Source organism: Pongo abelii, chromosome X (genome assembly GCF_028885655.2).
Source record: "Pongo abelii isolate AG06213 chromosome X, NHGRI_mPonAbe1-v2.0_pri, whole genome shotgun sequence".
NCBI lineage: Eukaryota > Metazoa > Chordata > Mammalia > Primates > Hominidae > Pongo > Pongo abelii.
This window is the reverse complement of record NC_072008.2, coordinates 112,508,890-112,530,802: the sequence shown is the minus strand read 5'-3', so window position 1 is coordinate 112,530,802 and position 21,913 is coordinate 112,508,890. Positions and strand designations below refer to the sequence as shown.

General features: G+C 39.5%; 1 protein-coding gene across 2 annotated transcripts in view; it reads right to left on the bottom strand.

Moving 5' to 3' along the window:
- RNF128 (ring finger protein 128) overlaps positions 1-21,913 on the bottom strand; it is a 105,822-nt gene that overhangs the window by 70,014 nt on the left and 13,895 nt on the right. The window contains 1 exon segment of one of the 2 annotated variants that reach the window (NM_001131226.2): positions 184-899. The exons of the other annotated variant lie outside the window; for it this stretch is intronic. Within the exon segment in view, the coding sequence (NP_001124698.1) occupies positions 184-667 (484 nt within the window). The 5' untranslated portion in view covers positions 668-899. 2 annotated transcript variants of the gene reach the window in all.

Here is a 21,913-nt window from a genome sequence, read left to right as displayed (position 1 = left end):
TTTTTTGCCCAACACCCAGCCCTGGTGAATCTCGGGAAGGACCCTGCCCCACTCCGTGGGGGACAGAAAGGGCATCCACTTTCCTTGGGAGCAAGGGGATAGGGCGAGGAGGGCAATGAGGAAAATAAGAGAAACTGGCCATGGCAGAGGTCTGGAGGGGTGCAATCTAGTAGCTGCACTCACCCGGGTGAGACATGGGGATGACCTCATTGCGGGTCCCTGGGAAGTTAAAGATGACGGCTCCAGACGCCCCTCTCTCATAAGCCAGATGGATCTTGTCTGCGAAGGTGCAGCCCCCGCCGCGTTGGATGAGGGCCAACCAAGAGACTTGCACGGTGCTTCCCCAAACCGTGGGCACAGTGAAATTAGTGTGCGGGTTACAGGCGTTGAGTGCCCCGGGCCCGTCGGGCGGTACCAGGACCCCAGCCACAGGCTCCAGCGGCGAGTCCTGGCCGTACACGCCCTCCTCGCTCAGCTCCCACACCGTACGGTTCACTCCGGTGTGCGGAACCCGCCAGGACACGTTGAGGTACGCGGTCCACACTGCTTCAGCCCCCCGGGAACCGGGTGCCTGCGGACTCAGGGCCAGCAGGAAGCACCATGCCAGCAATCTGGAAGAGCCGCAGCCACCGCGGCAGGAGACCCCGGCCCCAAGCGGCGGCCCCATGGCGCGCGCGCTCCGCAGTTCCCTAGTGCCCCTGGCACGCGCCCTCCTAGCGCTTGGCAGGACCCTGGTCTTGAGCAGGTGCGCGCCAGGTGGGGAAGGAATGAAGGGAGACTGGGGAGCTGCGAGCTAGGTCGGAGCCAGGAGGCACGTAGCGTCAGCACACAGGTTGCCGCAGATGCAGCTCCTCGGAGCTCCAGTCTTCTCCGCTACCGCGGCTGCCGCGTCGGGCTCTGGGGCTTTAGCGTGAAGCTCCGCCCAGCCGACTGGGGGTAGAGGTGGCTGGGAGGGAGGAAAGGACACTGCGGGATCCGCCTCTTAAAAGGGTAACAGGATGGAACGATGTTAGAATAGGATCTGAGGCTGTGTGGTCAGGTGTGTCGCGTCGTTTTATAAAAAACGGACAGGCAAGGAACGATAAAGTCCGCAAACATAAAGCTTTCTGGCAGGATTCGAGTCGGTTTTGAATTGCAAGAATACATTTTTCCCTCCTAACATTTGCCTAAAGGACATTTCGGGCTTACGGTGCCAGAATGTGAAGTACAGTACTTCTAAAAAGCGCAAATCCAAAAGGTCTGAGTTGTAGTCAAGGGAATTTGGATAGGGAAGGAATTTGAGTAGAATCAGGCTATTTACTGATTCTCTAGAGGGGGGAAGGGCAGGAAAAGCGCGTTGTTACCCTTTCTTACTGACTTCAAATGGCACCTTTCTCTTTCCCTGCTCCTAAGAAGCCTCATACATGTGTATTTCCTTAACCATTACCCTAGGTTTAATGTACCGCATCAGATGCCTCTTCTAAAACTAATCTTAGTCCTCACAAAAGAATGACTGTTTTCACACACCTCAGAACCAAGCCTTTTTTCTGCATTTTTCACAAACCTGACTTACCCAAGCAGATGTTCCTGCGCTATTCATGACCTTAACTACATAATCTTTCTCCATTTCCCACTAACTGAAAGGAGCCTGACTCGCCTAGGCGATTCACTCATGGCATTATTACATTATGATTTATCCTTGCTTAAGTATACAATTATACAATTTTTGTCTACCTTGTCAACTATTATATTTACTAGATGGTTAACAAATGAACCTTGAATTAAGCTGAATTAATACACCTGGTGTCTGATAGTTATGAATAACTTTTGACCTTGGGGAACGTCCCTGTGCCTCAGTTTCCTCATCATCTGTAAAAGGGGGATAATAATAGCACCTACCTCACAGAGTGTTCAGATGATTAAATGAGTTAATACATGTAATAAAGCACTTAGAACAATGCTTAGCAATATAAAAAATACATGTTAAATATTAAAATTATTAAACAGGTTCAGAGACACAATTCTAAAATAATATTAAAGTTGTTAATTTGAGGTAATATCAGAGAAAATGATGTTCAAGATGTTCAGTCTTAGCCACTTTTTCAGTTCAAAGAAATACAGTCTACTTTATGCAGCTCAACATTTGTTAAATTTCTGATCAATTACTCCCCTCAATCCCTGGCCCCGCATTTACTTAATCAATGTTATTTACAAAGATTAAGCATGGAACAATTCTGTACTTGATACTCTTATGGCTTGAGAGAAACCTAGAGGAAAATTAACATCGTATACCAAACAACACCTAGAACATAAATAAATGGGCAATTTTGTGAAACATATACTCTTAGGTATTGAAAGGGACTTTAGAGGTCAAAGTGGGTATATGAGACCAATAGCATGGTACCCCCAAATAGTGATGGTAATCTCTGAGATAAAAATTACCTAGGGGAAAAATGGGTAGGACCAACCACCTCTGAGAAATAGTACAATTCCAGAAATTGTCTGATTTTGCTGGTGAAGAGCGTTCAAAATTCAATCGATATTACCTGAATGACAGCCAACTATATTGTACTTTGAAGAAACAATGTGTTCAGAAGAAAGAAGGTATTTTATAGCTACAAAAATGAAGTTCAGAGAGACATTTATTAATGTTTGTCCATTCATTATTTTCTTAAATATTTGTTGTACATCTGCCATAAGCCATGGGCTGAGCATTGTGGTACAAAATCAAATAAGACATCAACTCTCCTATCAAGAAGCTCATACATTAGTTTTGATGAGAAGGACAAGTAAAATGGTAAGTGCAGTATAGACTGATATATGTATATAGTGTAAGCACTATGATGGAGATATGACAGGGTAGTAGTGGATAACAGAGAAGCACCTAACCCAGACTGGGAAGTAAGGAAAAGCTTCCCAGAGGAGGTTAGACCTGGGCTGAGTTTGAGAGAGTTAACTTTTCTAGGCAGAAAACAACACAAGGAAAGGCATTGAAATATGAAAAAGAAATGTTAGGAAGCTACAATTACTACAGGCCCAGTAAATGCAAAATGGTTGGAACCCAAAGTAACAGAGGGAAGGTTGTAACAGATCATGTTGGAGAGGTACATGGGGGCCAGTTCTTGAGAGTCCTTTGGGTAAAGCTAGGAAGTTTAGACTTTATCCAAAAACAAGGAGTAATATAATCAGGGTTTAATCAGGGAGTAATAGAATCAGATCTGAAGTTTAGAGATCCTCCTCTGTGGATAATAGATTGGAGGGAATAAGAATAGCAGCAGGGAGCCCATACAGAAGATGGTTGGCAGTGCTACAGGTGAGAGATGAAGGTGGCTTGGATAGACAGGTAGTGGACATGAAGAGAAGTGGGCAGAATGGGAATGTTCTTTGGTGGTAGAATCAACAGGACTTGGTTTGGGGGATGAAAGAGAAGGAGGAGTTAGAAATTACTCTGAGGTTTTTGACTTGGAAGATTAGATGACATTCAATCAGGGAATACAGGAGGAGGGTTTTAAATGTATAGAATGGGTAGAAGGAGAGATGAGTTCACTTTAGATCTTTCAATTTTGAGGTGCCTATGATGTAACCAGGTAGAACTGTGTGATAGGCAGTTGAGTTTCTGATCACTGAACACCTACTAAGTGCAAAGCATGGGAGAGACAGGGGTGTAGAGAGACAAAAGAAACAGCCCTTGCCTTCAATGAGCTCATGGTCTAGTGAGACAATCAGAGAGGTAAACTATCAATAACAGTACAGTGTAATACATGTTATGACTGAGAAAAGTATAAGGCACTAGGGCAAGACGAGTGTGACTGAGTCTTTAAGTACAAATGGAGTGACCCAAGCAAAGAGAGTAAGTATTTTCAGGCATAGGCAAGAGTATATTATATGAGAATTCCAAAGAACATTCAGGGAACTAGCATTCAGTAGTTTGGTATGGTTGGGATATAAAATTGCAAAGGGGGAGCCAAGGGCAGTGAAGCTAGTCAAATAACTTGTGCCAGAACATGAAAAGTTTAGAAAATTATACATATATACATATATATATATATATTTTTTTAGACAGAGTTTTGCTCTTGTTGCCCAGGCTGTAGTGCAATGGCACGATCTTGGCTCACTGCAACCTCTGCCTCCCAGGTTTAAGCAATTCTCCTGCCTCAGCCTCCCAAGTAGCTGGAATTACAGGCACGTGCCACCATGCCCGGCTAATTTTTGTATTTTTAGTAGAGACGGGGTTTCACCATGTTGGCCAGGCTGGTCTTGAACTCCTGACCTCATGATCTGCCCGCCTCGGCCTCCCAAAGTGCTGGGATTACAGGCGTGAGCCATCGCGCCAGGCCAGAAAATTATATTAAAGAGTATGGACTCAATATGCATGCACATGTGTATACACATACATAAGGCAAATATGGCAAAATGACAACAAGTGATAAATCTAGATGGTGGGTATATGGGTGCTCATTGTACTTTTTTTCTACTTATACAGTATTTTAAACATTTTGTAATAATGAGTTTAAAATTGTGAATTTATATTGAAGTCAATGGAGCGAATGAATGGTATGATCAGATTTGAACTTAAAGAGATCATATGGATTGTATGAGGACAAGACTGATGAAAAAGAGAATAGTGAGGAGGCCAATATCTCCAGAACTATTCTGGAGGTCTAGACAATTGTGGAATGGAGGTATCAGACTACCATAGCTTGATAACGTGAGTCATTAAAATCATCCTATGAACTCCCCTTGCTCTGAGTTCATCCTCACCAAGCAACCCTACTTATTATCAGTTAGCTCCTCATGTAAATATGCCTACAGGGAGATAATGTACTGATTAGCAAACACTAGTATCTGGTCCACTTGGAAGTTGTACTTCTCATTATAAATTAATCAATTGGCATTCTGGCTTATATATTGTTCTCTAGTGAATTTGGTTAAGTGTGAGTCAGTCCCCAGAAACCCAGTCTCTGGTTATACTACCAATCAAATTTCAAGGCTTACAAAGCTAAGAACTAGATTGTAGATCATGACTGCAACAAAGTCCTTCCACTCTATGGAGACTTGCCTGGGTAACCCACTGGCTTTCCCCAACCATATTCCTCTATTTCACTGTGAGTTATTTTCTAACTACAACAGAGCCTTGCTACCAAGAATGAGGTCTGTTGATCAGGAGCATCAGCATCATCAGGGAGCTGGTTAGAAATGCAGAATCACAGGTTCCACCCAGACCGACTGACTTGGAACCTGTCTTTTAACATGATTCCCAGGGGATCTGCATGTATATATGTTTAAGGAGCCCTAGGGTAAACTAGAGTATTCCTGACAGGTAGCTAGCATCCAGCGTCTGCTTGAACACTCCCAGTGTCAGAGCTCACTACCTCACCAAGCATCCCATCCTGAGTAAGACTACACTTTTCTTGTTTGGAAGTTAATGTAAGTATAGTTTGACCCTGTTTCAGTCCTTCTTCTTCCTTCCACCCTCCTCTTCCAAACCCAGGCCCCAAGAGTTTCCATGCTACTCCCTGGCCATATCACTACTCCACCAGCGCCTTTGCTCTGAGCAGTCCCCCTGTACCAGACTTCACCTTATATCTGACAAATCAAATTTACTAGTCCCAAATATATTCCCTCAGAGTCCTACTCTCCCTAAGACTAATAACAGCTACTGTTCATTGAGCATTTACTGTATGTTTTACATGCATTATCTCATTTAATCCTCACAAGTATCTATTATTAACCCTAGTTTTACAGAAGGGAAAACTGGCCCAGAGAGAATTACAGCAACCTGCCAAAATGCATATAGCTAGGAACAGAAGAAGGATTCCAATGCCGTTCTGACTCTTAAGTATTAATAGCTGATAATGACTTAACTGTTTTCCCTCTGGAGAGTGCCATTCGCATTTGGATGTTGCTTTATACCGAAAAGAGAAAGTTCAAGTGAAATGTCTCTTGTATGCATTTCAGGCACTGTGACCATTGAGGGAGACATATATGGGCCAGGAGCCTTTTTGAATTCTTCAAATCCTACCACAAAGGCCTACCCTGCCAAATATTTGTATCAGCAATACTAAACTGAAAGCTGCCCTGAGCACTTCACTATTTAATGATGAACTGATAAGCAGAGCAGCATCCTGCAGGAGCAACAGCAGGGAACCATTGTGGCAGATTTAGTTTCCCATCACACTGACTCTATAGAGATGTTGAGATGGACGATAGTGTTCAGCTTTTAATATGTTTGCAAGAAATGAGACATTATATCTGGCTTCTCACCATTAAATGAATGGCAAAGCACAACTTGGGACAAACAGTATCCTGGCATCTAAGTGATGCTGGATACACAGCTCGACAACATAGGTATAGAGAATGTGTAGACAAGGGATGACAATAAATCTCCACTCCAGGCAGCTGCTCTATGGATAGCAAGAAGAAAATGGTGGGTGTGTGGAGAGAAGCAGCAGCCAACAAAACAAAACGAAAAGCCAAAGCATGATGCCAACAGCATACTTCCAAATAACATAATGTCACTTGCAAATGAAGATTAAACCTCAGTCAGCTCAAGTTAGTATACAACCATTAGGAAACAGGGATTCTTTTTTTAAAGCAAAACTTTCATGCACCCAAAGAAAGGACAGAATTACCGAGAGTGGCTTTACAAACGGTAGATACGCTGTATCTAAAACTAAGAACAATCTTTTCATATCCATAACTTTAATAACTACCATTGAGAGTCTACTATGGGCCAGGTACTTTACATATATTAATGATATCATTTTATTTTCACAACAGGTAATGATATCCTATTATAATTTACATTTTTTCAGATGAGGAAAATGAGACTCAGAAAAATGAAGTATCTTGCTGAAGGTCACATGGCTGGTAGGTGGTGGAGTTGGAATTCACACAGGGTTATGTATGACTCCAAATTCCATGCTGTTTTCATTCTGCTGTACTACCTCTACACATACATAGGGAGAACATTATTACAAGGTGGAAAAAATGGGTCTTCTTCAGCCACACATTTTACCATGCTAAGAACCCCCTCACCAGAATCCTGCTGAGCAGCCCAGAAATCCTAGATAACAAAGATTATGAGGCCGGGTGTGGTGGCTCATGCCTGTAATCCCAGCATTTTGAGAGGCTGAGGCAGGAGAGTTGCTTGATTGAGCCCAGGAGTTTGAGACCAGCCTGGGCAATATAGTGAGACCCTGTCTCTACAAAACATAAAAAATATATATTTTTAAATAAAAAAGAAAGAAATTGTGTTGGTGGAGATCATTGCAGAAAACTTGAGCTAAATTGTATGCACTTGATTGCTACTGGGAGATCAAATTAGCTATCTTGAGTTTAGGGAGGCGATTGAGAGGATCACAGATTGCTGAGAAGGAGAGGGATAAAGAGTGGGGAAAGGCCCAAGGCATGGGGGCAAGTTGAGCAAGGGAGGTGCTGGAAGGAACTATGGAGATGAGTGGTCTTTACTCCCCACTGTGGTATTGGGCAAACCTACCTCGGAAACATCTCGTCTCATGCAGTCTCTTATCTTTCCTTTTCAGGTTTCCAATAAGGTGAAGATTCCGAAAGAATTAAACCTGTGACCACAAGAGAATTTCTGTATATCTTATTAAAGAAAGAAAAACAACTATTTGGGGAAAGTGGGAGAGGAAAATATTTTTAATGAACTATGCCCTGTAAATATGACCACGTATTCGAGGTTCATTTCCAATCCATTCAGCAGATCCAGTATGACACTCAGTATACTAGATCCACAGAATCCCCCCTATTTTAGTCTCTGTTCTTATTTTTAACTCTGCTGTTGACTGGTTATGTAACATTGAGGGAGTCTCTTTTTCTTCTTTCTCAACTAAAATAGCAATACTACTGATAAAAAATTGAACAGATATATTTTGAATCACTTAATATTCCATATTAGATGAAAGCCTAACAAATCAGATAGTATATCTAAAATAAATATCTATGATCTTGCCATTGCCTAGGACAAATGAGAGAAGAGCTGTAGAAGGAAGTGGACCTGTCAGGCATGGATAAAATCAGTTTAGTAAATTGGGGAGAAATTAAGTTATTAAAAGTGCCCATGGCCAGGTGCAGTGGCTCACCCCTGTAATCCCAGCACTTTGGGAGGCTGAGGCAGGTGGATCACCTGAGAGCAGGAGTTTGAGACCAGCCTGGCCAACATGGCGAAACCCCGTTTCTACTAAAAATACAAAAATTAGCCGAGTGTGGTGGAGCACACCTGTAATCCCAGGTACTTGAGAGGCTAAGACAGGAGAATCGCTTGAACCCAGAGGGTGGAGGTTGAAGTGAGTTGAGATCACGCCACTGCACTCCAGCCAGGGCAACAGAGACTCTGTTTCAAAAAAAAAAAAAATGCCCATGGGCAGTATTTTTTTTTTAATCTACAGGCAATGGGATTCTTTTCTGATAGAAACCTAACTTGATAATTTCTAATAAGGCTGGGGCTCCTGAAAAAACAATTTATGAACAAACATCCTTCTACTGTAGTATGTAATCACAATCACCTATTAAGCTAAGACTTACCCTTTAGAAGTTAAAGTCTTCATGAGTGTGGGCAAAGACCGCCTTTTTATTCCAAGGGGGCAAAGTCACAAATTCACAGCTGCCAACTATATGCATTAGGATTAGTGGCAGCTGCGCAGAACTCAAACTTGATCAATAACTCGGAGTAAACAAGTATCTGGCAATAAGTGACCAGGTGCTAGCACGTAGTTGGGACAACTGAAATTGGCTTCCTTGCCACTCATGATTCACACAGTAATTAAGTTCTGTCACACCAGAATTAGACAAGTGTCATGGTTATGTTGGTAGCAGGAAACAGGCAAGGAACAAGCAGGCCTTCAACAGTAAGGTATTTTATAGCTACAAAAATGACTTCGGTTTTGACTTCACCACAAATCATGTAGTATAAAGTACAAGAACTTTAATGGGGAAAAATACTAACGGGAACATCAAAAGGAAAAAAAAGCCCAGATGCATTGAATCAGAGCACAACCTGGCATCTATAAAATCACATCTCCCTTAGCCGACAATCTTCCAATTAGCTGGGGGGTCGGGGGAGGCACATTTTTTCTAAGCTGTCTCTGTGTAGCTTTGGGTGCAGATAACATCAAAATATTTTATCTTCTTCATAGTAAACTAGTTCAGACACAGAAATCTGTGACTGTTGAATATTCTGGATGTTGCCAACTCTAGAGTCACAGAAAGTCTTTTATCAGAGGCAAGGAAGTGGCTCAGCAATGTTTGATTTTCGAGAGGGGAAAAAGAGGGCAGAAATTGAAACCCTGAAGCTCTTGTTTGTTTGAAGAAGAGGCTCATTAAGTTTATCTTCAATGATCCCACTAGTTCATTAAATGTCTTAGTTTTCTTAGGTGATAATGGAGGTATTTAGAGACCTGATGAGAGCATATGTTTGGCCTCTATATGGTGTTTAGGGCATAGCTCCCTCCTGGTTTTAGGGCCTTCTATTGGTTAGATTTAAAACAGAATAAAAACTCTTCAGTACACACATTCCAGTAAGCAGGCTAACATATGTCAGTGCTTTCAATATGCCCCGTGTATGGCATTTTAGGCAGAGGTTTCCAAGTTCTAAGACAGAGGCAATAATCAATTGCTTAAGAGCAGTCTACCAAAGAGTAGATTTATACTGCCTGCTATTGTCCAGTTTGCAACAGAATCTTACCCTTGTCACTCATTGCAAGTTGTAATAGGTAGCAGTGAATAAGCAAAGAACAGAAGACTTTCAATGAAACAGTATTGCTAGGGAAAAATGTGCTAGACGAATCCCACTTAATCTCTACATTAAGTATACAAATTAAGGAACAAAACATTTTTATCAACTTTAACCCTCTGGGATTTCTAACATAAAATTGTAAGCAGTAACTATCATTGGGCATAGAGGTATTATAATTTTCTATTTTGGAGTTTCAGTGATTTAAAATAAAATTCATCCACTCTATTCATTAGAATAAACATTCTTAGAGTTTCTGCTGTCTACAAAGTCCTACAAATTTGCTGGGGAAGATAAAAACATGAATGCGACAAGTTCCCCCCATTAAAGATCTCAGTTAATAGGGTTAAACTGTATCAAGAAAAGATCTGTGGGTCCTCTCTTTGCTTTTACTTTCACATATCTAGATTATCAGCAATATAAGCTTTAATTGAAAGCACAGTCTGATCTCGATTGTCTACTACTGGAGAAGAGAAGTGATATTAATTTTTTTAGATTATTGTAAATAGCCTTCTAATTGATTTTAGTCTCTTCCCTATTCCAAATCATCCTTCATATTACAGCCAGATTATACTTTCTAAAACCTAGCTATGATTATGTCACTTTTCATTGCATATTGAATACAATATAAATTTCTTTTCTTTTTTTTTTTTTTTTTGAGACGGAGTCTCTCTCTGTCGCCCAGGCTGGAGTGCAGTGACGCGATCTTGGCTCACTGCAAACTCCGCCTCCCGGGTCCACGCCATTCTCCTGCCTCAGCCTCCTGAGTAGCTGGGACTACAGGCGCCCGCCACCACGCCTGGCTAATTTTTTTATATTTTTAGTAGAGACGGGGTTTGACCATGCTAGCCAGGATGGTCTTGATCTCCTGACCTCGTGATCTGCCTGCCTCGGCCTCCCAAAGTGCTGGGATTACAAGCATGAGCCACCGTGCCCAGCAATATATAAATTTCTTAACCTGGAATTCTAGGCCTTCAACAATCTAAGTCAATCTGACCACTTCCTCCTTTACCTCTTCACTGTATTTTACACATAATATATATGGCATCTTTCATACTATATTGCATTTATTTACTTACATTCCTATCTCCTTCATTAGAGACAGTTTCTTGAGAGAAGGGACCATGTATCTTTTTTATAGCCACAGATCTTACTCTGGCACATGACTTGAAGAGCAAGTAAATGATTTGCAAGAATTTGAGGGCAGGCTGTCTAGCTTGCTGCCTAGCTGGTATTTTTTCCTAATGTTTTTGTTAAGATATAATTTACATAGAGTAAAATTCATCCTTTTTAGTATATGGTTATATAAGTTTTTACAAATATATACAGTCATTTAACCACTACCATCACAATCAAGATATAGAATGGTTTCATTACCACAAAAACTCCCTCATGCTATGCCTTTTTAGTCAAAACCCCTTCCCACTTTTAATCCCTGGTAACTACTCAGTTGTTTTCTTTCCCTATGGTTTTTGCCTTTTCTGGATTGTCATATACACGTAGCTTTTTGTGTCTGACTTCTTTCATTTAGCAAAATGCAGTTGAGATTCATCCATGTTATTGCGTTGGCGTGGCATTTAAACAAAAGAGTGGTCAGAGAGATAAGTGCTGTGAGGGAGTACAAAGTCCTGTGCTAGAATAGAGGCAGGAACGTATGCATCTGACTCAAGGAAGTAGGGGCTGTTTCATGGATAACAGCAGGGCCTTGAGGGATAGGTGGGATTTTGATAGACACAAATGGTGAGGGAAGGTATTTCAGTAGAGGATGTAGCAGTAACAAAAGCTCAGAGTCAAGACAGAGCAGAGCGGATTTGGGAAACAGTATTTTCATTTGGCTAGAGTACAAGAGGAGGAGTAGTGGGAGATTGGGCAGAAAAGGTAGGTTAGGGCATTGTTGACCTTGAATAACATATTTTGGAGTTGGTCTTGATTCACTGGGCAGTGGACTGTCATTGTAGGCTTTTTATTCGATCTCTTTTATGAGGAGAAGAGTAGTTTAGCCTGCAGGTAATTCTGTTGCCCTGCCTGAATTGTAGTAGACAGCTCTCTGTCCAGGTAGGTATACAACTTGGACTCCTAAAACAAGGCAACAAACTACATCTAAATATATCCAAAGTATACCAAGGACATAAAATATCTGCACTACAGATACTTGCTAGAAAATGCATTCATGAAATTATTGAATCCGATACCTGCTAAAAGCTCTCTTTTATCTCCAGTTGTATTCTCTCAATTCTGTCTACAGTCAAGGTATCAGAAAGGCAAGTTTTGTTCCTGGATCCTATTTTCCTAGTCCTCCACAAAAACATCTTCACTGGGGTAAGAGTTAATGTTAGGGCATCTGTCTTAGCAGATAGCCAATTAAAAAAAATCCCCATTGAACAGCATTTCTTTCTTTCGTAAAACCATATTATCCACTGATTACTTGAATTCCTATGTAAAAAGAACTTTTTCCTATTTTGGATGCTTGTGTCTGATTATAAAAGACATGAATAAACATTTCACCAAAGAGGAAATACAGATGGAAAATAAGCATACGAAAAGATGTTAAATGTCATTAGCCTTTAGGGAAATGCAAATTAAAATCACAATGTGATATCACTGCATACCTACCAGAATGGCTAAAATTAAAAAAAAAAAAAATGTGTCTACACCAAATGTTGCCAAGGATGTGGAGAAGCTGGATCATATGTACATTTTTTTTGGTGGGAATGTGAAATGGCACAGTCAATCTGGAAAACAGTCTGGCAGTTTCTTATAAAACTAACATCCAACTAACCAGTTTCAGTCATGGACCTTTATCTCAGAAAAATGAAAAATTACATTCACAAAAACCCATTCACAAATTTTCATAGCAACCTCATTCATAATTGCCAAATCTTGGAAACAACCTGAATATCCTTCAGTGAGTGAATGGTAAAACAAACTGTGGTACATCTACACCATGGAATATCACTTAGCAGTAGAAAGAAAGGAGCTATTAATATATGCAACAATCTGGATGAATCTCCCGAGAATTATACTGAATGAAAAAAGCCAATCCCAAAAGTTTACATACAATGAGATTCAATTTATACAACATTTTTTGAAATGATAAAATTATACTAATAGCAGATTAGTGGTTGCCCAGAGTTAATAAGGGGTTACGGGGTGGAGGTCCTTTTGGCTATAAAGGGACAATATGAGGGAGCTCTGTTGCAATGGAATTGTTCTGAATCTTAACTGTGGTGATAGTCACATGAACCTACACATGTGATAAAATTGTGTAGAACTTGCATATAATTGCATGTAAAACTAGTGAAATTTGAGTAAGGTGGGTGGATTGTATCAACTCCAATTTCCTGGTTGTGATATTGTACTATCGTTATACAAGGTGATACCACTGGGGGAAACTAGGTAAAGGGATGAAGGGTATACAGGATCTATTTCTTACAACTGCATGTAAATCTACATTTTTAAAAAATAAAAAGTTTTTCTTTTTTAAAAAAGAGGAATACATGTTGATTGTAGAATTGTATAATGCATTATTTGAATTCAACTTTAGGAAATTATTTTTGTTGAAGAATTTGCATATTTTCTTAAAACATAAAAATCACCGTGTTTCTAGTTTTAACTTTGTGTCAGGAAACATAAAGCCCATAGTACTCCTGCTATAGTAGTTCTTTTGTTTTTTTTTGAGGTGGAGTCTCACTCTGTCGCCCAGGCTGGAGTGCAGTGACGCCATCTCGGCTCACTGCAAGCTCCGCCTCCTGGGTTCACGCCATTCTCCTGCCTCAGCCTCCCCAGTAGCTGGGACTACAGGTATCCGCCACCACCCGACTAATTTTTTTGTATTTTTAGTAGAGACGGGGTTTCACCATGTTAGCCAGGATGGTATTGATCTCCTGACCTCTTGATCTGCCTGCCTCGGCCTTCCAAAGTGCTGGGATTACAGGCGTGAGCCACCGTGCCCGGCCTTGCTATAGTAGTTCTTAACCTTTCTGAGGTCAGAGTTACCTCTGAAAATTTGATGAAACCTAGGTACAAAATAAATCAACACACACAATTTTGTGCACAATTTCAAGGAGTTGTACGGACCTTATGAAAGTTATCCAACGACCCCATGTTCATGTTCATATACTGTTCAGTATGGTAGCCAATAGGCTCATGTGGTCATTTACATTTTTTTATATGAAAAATTCAGTTTTTCAGTTGCATTAACTATATTTCAAGCACTCAGTAGCCACAGATGGCTCGTGGCTACATATTCAACACAGAAATAGAATTTTGTATAATTGTAAAATGTTCTGTTGGACAGCATTGCTCTAGAACATTCAGAATAAGATTTGCTTTTAATTAATTTTTTGAGACTGAGTCTCACTCTGTTGCCCAGGCTGGAGTGCAGTGGTTGATCTCAGCTCACTACAACCTCCACCTCATGGGCTCAAGCGATCCTCCCACCTCAGTCTTCCGAGTAGCTGGGACTACAGGCTGTGCCACCACGCCCTACTAATTTTTGTATTTTTAGTAGAGACTGGGTTTCGCCCTGTTGGCCAGGTTGGTCTCCAACTCCTAAGCTCAAGCAATCCACCCGTCTTGGCTTCCCAAAGTGCTGGGATTACAGGTGTGAGCCACCGCACCCGGCAGAGATTTGCTTGTATTTTTTTTTTTTAAATTAACTTCATCGGGCTGGGGACAGCGGCTCACACCTGTAATCCCAGCACTTTGGGTGCCCAAGGCAGGGGGTGGGGAACCACTTGAGCTCTGGAGTTTGACACCAGCCTGGCCAACATGGTGAAATCCCATCTCTAATAAAAATACAAAAATTAGATGGGCGAGGTGGTGGGTACCTGCAGTCCCAGCTACTGGGGAGGCTGAGGTGGGAGAATCGTTTAAACCCAGGAGGCAGAGGTTGCAGTGAGCCCAGATAGCGCCACTGGACTTCCAGCCGGGGCCACAGAGTGAGACTCCATCTCAAAAAAAAAAAAAAAAAAGTAACTTTATCTACTTATAACTTCAAGAATATTAGGAGGTAGTCAAGAGTCAGGCTTATTTACATAACACCAAAACAACTGGCTAAAAGTGGAATGTTCAGTGACTTTGTTCAAATAGTATATCTTTTATTTTAGTAAACATATATGATACTAACTGTGGCAAAGGGTTATTAAAATAACCCTTTTACTTAACTTTTAACTCAGTTAAGAGGGAAGAGCAAAATTTTAAATACTATGATGCGAAAAATAGCTGAGTTGAGTAACGTTTTAGATGTGTAGGCAGAAAAAAAGGTGGAGAATGCATAAGGGAACTTGTGTCTTGCAAAAAGTAGCATTCTGGTTCATTGTAGTTTGTCAGATATTTAGGAATAGAAGGTGCTCATGCTCAAAGTGTTAGTGATTTATCAAAGCTCTAATGATCTTTCTCTTAGAAGAATTATACGCTTAAAGCATTAACAATAACCTTGCTTTACTGGCTTTCTTCTTGAGATCTTAAAATTAACTTTTTCTTTTTTGAATTGAATTTCATTTTCTACCTAAAGCAATGTATAGTTTTTTCAGAGTTGCTGCTTATTAGTCCTTAAAAAGGAATTGAGTCAGTTACAGATACCAGTAGATGGGAAGCAGTGATGCAGATGATACAAAGGAGCAGATAATGAAAAGACACTTGAAGTTGGCTTTGAAATGCATTTTTCAGCACATTTTCATATTCTGTTTTATGCAGGCATTCTCTTCAGACCTATAAAGAGGTGACTCTGAAGTATGTTGAGTGATCAAAGAAAGTTAGCCTGAGATTTAACCACCACCGGTGGGCTAGCCACATGCAGGTAATTAAATTAATGGCAAAACTTAGCATATTTGTATTCTGTATGTCACCTTACTCCCATGAGCATGTAGCCACTAAAGAGATTCTATGAACTTACTGATCTTATTCATTCTGGGAATTTATTCCCATCTTCAAGATGCTTAGTTTTAAAATAATCAATTAGATTGATTTTTGTTTTATTTAAATCTATTTGGCTGACCTTGGCTGAGTGTCTTGGTGTTCTCATAATTGAAGCAGTTGCCATATGGTGTCAGAAGACATTGGAAATTTGATTTCAGATGTCAATATAACAAGTTACCCAAACCTACACGTCCTGTACATGTATCCCGGAACTTAAAATAAAATAAAATTTAAAAAATATGGAAAAATAAACCAAAATAAAATGTGCTTGAGACAAGTACTGAAGTGTTTGAATTAGCCATAAAAATGTTCAACATGCTCTCTGTTGGGCCTTTCTTTTATAAGGTTGGAACAAAAAAATGCTGTGTCATCTGTTGTACAGTGGGTTGAAAAAAGGAATTCCACTCTAACTATGATATGCAATAAATAAATCCTAAATACATATTCACAGGTTTTTCTGGTATGGATAAGTCTGGCTCACTTAGCTAGTTTCAAAAGGAAGATTTAAAAAACCGTCGAGATCCAAATAAATGCAAACTTTGTTATGTGCTTAGGAACTTTCCTGTGTCTTATGAAACAAAATGATCTTACCGTCTGGTGATTGCTCCATAAATATGTAAACCAACTAAATAATTCTACCATCCACAAGAGGATATCTGTTAAGGGGTGGATACTAATTTCAGATTTTTGCAGTGTTTGCAAAAGTGCATTTCCACTCCAACCCTCCACTCCCTTGGGGCTAGGCGGTGAGTAGATGGGGAGAGAGGCTGGCTCCTATAAATAAGCACATCTTCCTATAAATTAAGTGGGTGTTTTGAAAATGAGGAATCAGATTCAGTGATTTTTTTTTAGCAAAAATTATTTTTATATTTGCTGTGGATCAAAATATTTTTCAACATCCTGTGTGGTAAAGTAGCAAATATTCAACAAGTATTTTCCCACCAACTTCCTTCACAGTCAAATGGGGTTGTTCATAGTTCAGCTGCATATGTTGTACACATATAAATCACATTTTAGTTGACCACATATTTCGGCTTATAGCTTCAGAAGAGGCAAATCAAGAAGCTAGACTAAACCTAGAGAGACTATTATTTCTAAATAAAATTGGCCAGAATATAGTTGGCTATTTTCTTTGTGAATTTCTCCCTAAGGCACCCAGATCAGCTTTTTTTTTTTTTTTTGACAGACTCTTGTCCAGGCTGGAGTGCAGTGGCACCATCTTGGCTCACTGCAAACTCTGCCTCCTGGGTTCAAGCAATTCTCCTGCCTCAGCCTCCCCAGTAGATGGGATCACAGGCGCCTGCCACCATGCCCTGCTAATTTTTGTATTTTAGTAGAGACAGCATTTCACCTTGTTGGCTAGGCTGGTCTCAAACCCCTGACCTCAAGTGATCTGCCCGCCTCAGCCTCCCAAAGTGCTGGGATTACAGGCATGATTCACAGTGCCCAGCCAGATCAGCTTTTCGTATCCCTGAAACTCTAAAAGGTTTTAATTTTATCAAACTGAAAATTATTCTGACTCATTTAAGTCAATATCCTCAATAAACTGTAGTTCTCTGAGTTTCCTAATATATTATCCATAATTGCTTATACCATTTTAACAAAATATATAACAGGTGCAAAAGTAGTGCTTGGAGGACTAGAAATTTGCCTTTTGTTGTGTATATCTTCACTGCTTTCCTTCTGTTCATAACAAATTCTAGTGGTATATCAAAGACAAGGGTGAAACTGACCTAGGGTCAGGAAAACAACCATATTAAAGGAATTGAGATTATCTATTTTTTTCATAGTTCAGTAGAACATGGTACTTTACTGTTTAGCTTCTCAGGAATCAGAACACAATTTATGCAGTACTTAAAATTTATATGAAAGTAAATTTAGAACATTGGAGTGTTTGTTCATTTTTGCCATTTTGTTTGGCTGAAGGTAAAAGTCTTAAATTACCCTTCTATTCTGAGTAATATTTTCTTTCCCTAAAGTACAAATAGGATATGTGATTGAGGAAGCCTTTCAAAAAATATAGACTATCTCCAAGATCCTACCGTAGGGAAATAAAAATATTCCATTAAGAAGTTAAAACAGGCTGGGCACGGTGGCTCTCACCTGTAATCCCAGCACTTTGGGAAGCCGAGGTGGTGGGATCACCTGAGGTCAGAAGTTCGAGATCAGCCTGACCAACGTGGAGAAACCCCGTCTCTACTAAAAATATGAAATTAGTTGGGCGTGGTGGCATCTGCCTGTAATCCCAGCTACTCGGGAGGCTGAGGCAGGAGAATTGCTTGAACCCGGGAGGCAGAGGTTGCGGTGAGCCGAGATCGGGCCGTTGCACTCCAGCCTGGGCAACAAGAGCGAAACTCCATCTAAAAAAAAAAAAAAAAAAAAAAGAAGAAGTTATAACAGTTAAAAATGTTCCAAATAAATATAAAACAACACAAAACCACCATAGCTTCATATTATGAAAATGTAATTACATTTAAACGGCACAGTTCAGTGAAATGAAAGCCTAAAGTAGAAGATTTATAACGTATTATTGCTTGAATGAGACAAGTTTTATCAATATTTATCACTTTGTTAACATTTTATGTATTTATAGAGTAAGGATTAATGGGCTGTGGACATTTATTTCTTCAGAGAAGTATTAATAGGATATCCAATAATTTGAACAATATCCACAAATGAGCAATGGGGATATTCTTTTAGATATAACTTTTTTCATTGTCAGAAGTACAGTCTGAGCATACAAAATAAAGGAAACAGAAGCCTACTTTCATTATGAAATTATTTTGCAAATAGAGTGAAACTATACTAATAAAACTTGCTTGAAGTAGGCAAGTTCTATAATTGGAATCATAGAATATAGTAATATTTTATTATTTTGGAGAATGGTTAGCACTCATTCTATGATAAAGGAAATTCATACTGTATATAAGTTCTGCACTAGGAATCTTGTACAAAAAAAGACCCCACAATTTTTCTAGTGCTTTAGGAAGTATTCATTTGCATAAAAGCAACTGAATTATTAATTCAAATCACTTACATTGTTCTTTGAAGCAGATTTCTATATTTCTTTAGCTTTGATTACATTACTATATAGTCTTAAACCAGGCATTTTATGTATTTTTAAATATATCCTTCCATTGTTAAAAAAACTGCTGTCAGGTAGGCCTTCCTCTTAAAGTTTTTTAAAAATATAAAATGCAGCTCTATTATTTTCAAGTAATATAATAACACAAATGAATTGCTACTAAAATGATGCCAAAAAGAAGCACTGCCAGATCTGCTTTATTGAATAGGCAAAGATTGTTTGCAGAAAACAGTTGCTTCTATATACTACTTAAAAGAGTTTCTTTCTCTGAAGGCACTTAATAATCTCCTCACTCCTCTAAGTGCTAACCCCACATTTTAAACTTAGTTTAAACACTGGTGAGAATTAATGAGGTTTTTAATACTCTACTCAAATTCACATGGTATGATGGAGATCACTACATCTACAATAGCTTATGTAGATAAGTGGAGAGTAATGTTAACTAATTCCACAATATCGTGCAGTGAAACAAGATCTGAACTGGAATCTGGTTCCTTCACTCCATAACCCTGTGTGGGTGTAAGCACTTTATGTAGCTGTGTGAATCACTGTTGGTAACCTAGGCAGTTCCTACTGCCAGAGCTTTATATAGAAACAGCCTAACAAAGAAGTCATGTCTCCAACTGCCAGCTAAAGATGAGACATCAAATAGCTGTGGGGAGAGCAGACAGAGAATAAAAGAACACTCTGTTAAGAGTCAGCATGGTGTCATTAAGCCGAGGAACCCCAATCTTTCTGGTGTTATAACACTTAAATGGTTCTAGATAAGATTATGAAGTAGGAAATATTTGACTGGGGGGATAGATGCTCACTTTTCCAGCTTCATTCATTCATTTTCATACTCTCATTTATTCATTCATCAGTGAGAGCCTGATATGAATCAGTCACTGTGCTATAATGAGATGAATGAAATAAAGTCCCTGGATCTCCGTCAGTCTCGTACTGCTTCCAGATCACACCTCAATCAATCTGCTATTTTACACTCAGGTTGCCATCAATGAATTAATCCCTGCTAAGTTATCAGTAGTACTTTTCAGTGGGTGTTTTTTTTTTTTTTTTCTTCCCTGGGACCATTTGCCTTTTTAACAAGGACTCAAAGACCCTGCAGCTTTTAAAACCCGAAAGAATGCTGTTTTAATGAAGGATGAAATTTTATACAGCATGTTAATAGGGAGGAGAATATTGTTGGGGAGGGGGACTCCTGAGACCCAAAAAACCACACATTGCACAGGTGACTGGTCCCCAAATCCTTCTCCAAGACACAAAAGTAAAGTTATCCTCAAAAAGTAGATGGAGTATATCCCATCCCACCAAGACAAAATTTAAAAAATAATTTATTTATAATTATTTTAGTAGTAAAAACATTGAAATTCTAACATTAGTTAATAAAAAAGCCAACATGTCAATACCACTGATTGGGAATTGACTGGATGATATAAAGTAAATAGAAGACAACTTAAAATATGTCCTATATTGCTCAGGAAGGTACAACAAGGAAAAATGTGTGAAAGTTAGAGGAAGGCACATTTTGGCATAGTTTGAACAATAACTTTCTAAAAACTTGAGCTGTTCAGCTATGAACTGAAATGCCTTGTGAGATGATGAACTCTCTGTCCCTGACAGTGCTCAAGTAGTAAGTGAATGACCACTGGACAGGGTTTTAGTTTAAGGGATTTCTGAAGTACATGGAAATTATATATTTTTTAATGTTTAAGCTATGAATCTATTAGCCTATGATAGTTAGGAATTCAGGAATTATACAAATGAATATATAAGAATACATAAAAATAGGCAAAAAGGCAAAATTAGCATGACCCGAACTATGTATGTAAATTTTGAATAGGTGCCAAGTAAAGGAAATATCAGGATAAACTGTTAGCCAAAAAAAACTTCTTGTAGGACAAATGTTTTTGCCCAAGAGTTTAGAGTGAGAAAGAGACACAGATAGGTGAAGAAGAGGGAGAATGAACTGAAAATAAGGATGACTTCATGAGCATCATCTTGCTACTACCGTAGTTTTTACTGTCTACTATAGAATAGACATTGCGCAAAGTGCCTTCTTTATATGCATTATGTAATTTAATCCTTACAACCACCCTATATAAAGTAGTACCACATACTCTTATTTCTTTTCAGATCCTGTACATCTTTCGCCGTTTAAAGTAGTATTGCTAGTATTCCCATTTTACAGATGAGATGACTGAGATAAGAAGACTGAAATTCAGAGTGTTTAAGTAACTAGACCAAGATCACACAGCTAGAAAACAAACAGTAGATCTGGGATTCAAACCCAGGTCTATCCGCCTACAAAGCCCATGCCTTGAATCACTACTACATCTCACTGCTTCTGGTAGAAGCCATGCATGCTTGAAGGTTCAGAGATAGAACTATGAAATGTAAAACTTGGGAGGACAAATAGTTGGCTCTCAGTAAACATTTGTTGAGTGAATAAGTAAATCCTTGTTTTTTAGATTTACAAAAATCACAGTTTTGCCTTCTTTTATTCCCAATTTAGAAAATCCAATTGTCAGCCAGAACTTGCTCTCCCTAAGAGATTTCCTCCTAGCCACACTGCAAAGCTACCCTTGGCCAAGGCTATGGACAAGTAAACAAGAATGAATAGCAACTCAGGGGTTCTTACCCCAGGGTTTCTCTTCACCCCTTGGTCTCCCATGCCGTGGAGGTATCATGCGGTAATGCATCAGGTTAGAGCCCTAGTATTTTTCTGTAGGCCTTCTTTAAGCTGCCCTTATTGAGGTAATGGACAGCAGCTTTCAGGTGAGAAAGATGTATTCCTTGTGAAACAATCAAATCACACACCTTCTTCTAACCAACATGTGATTTACCCACCTCTCTCTGAGTTCTGCTCCAAGGAGTCCTCACAAAGCCCTTTGGTAAATATGGTCATTTTGCATATCCTGGCTTTTTGAGAAAACTAATTTTCTAAGAGCATTTGCCTGTGTGTATGGTTGAAATAGTACTACATTTCTCAGATGTAACTACTGTGGCCTCCAACTGCAGCTAATCTTGCTATACATAAGTTAACTGAGCATTTAGATGCTGGCTGCATCCTATATGAGGCTAAAAATATCAGTTGAAAAATTATTTCTGAAAAATGGTTATTCGGTCCATGCTGACATTTTTAGAGCTAAAACAATATCAAACATCCTATTTGA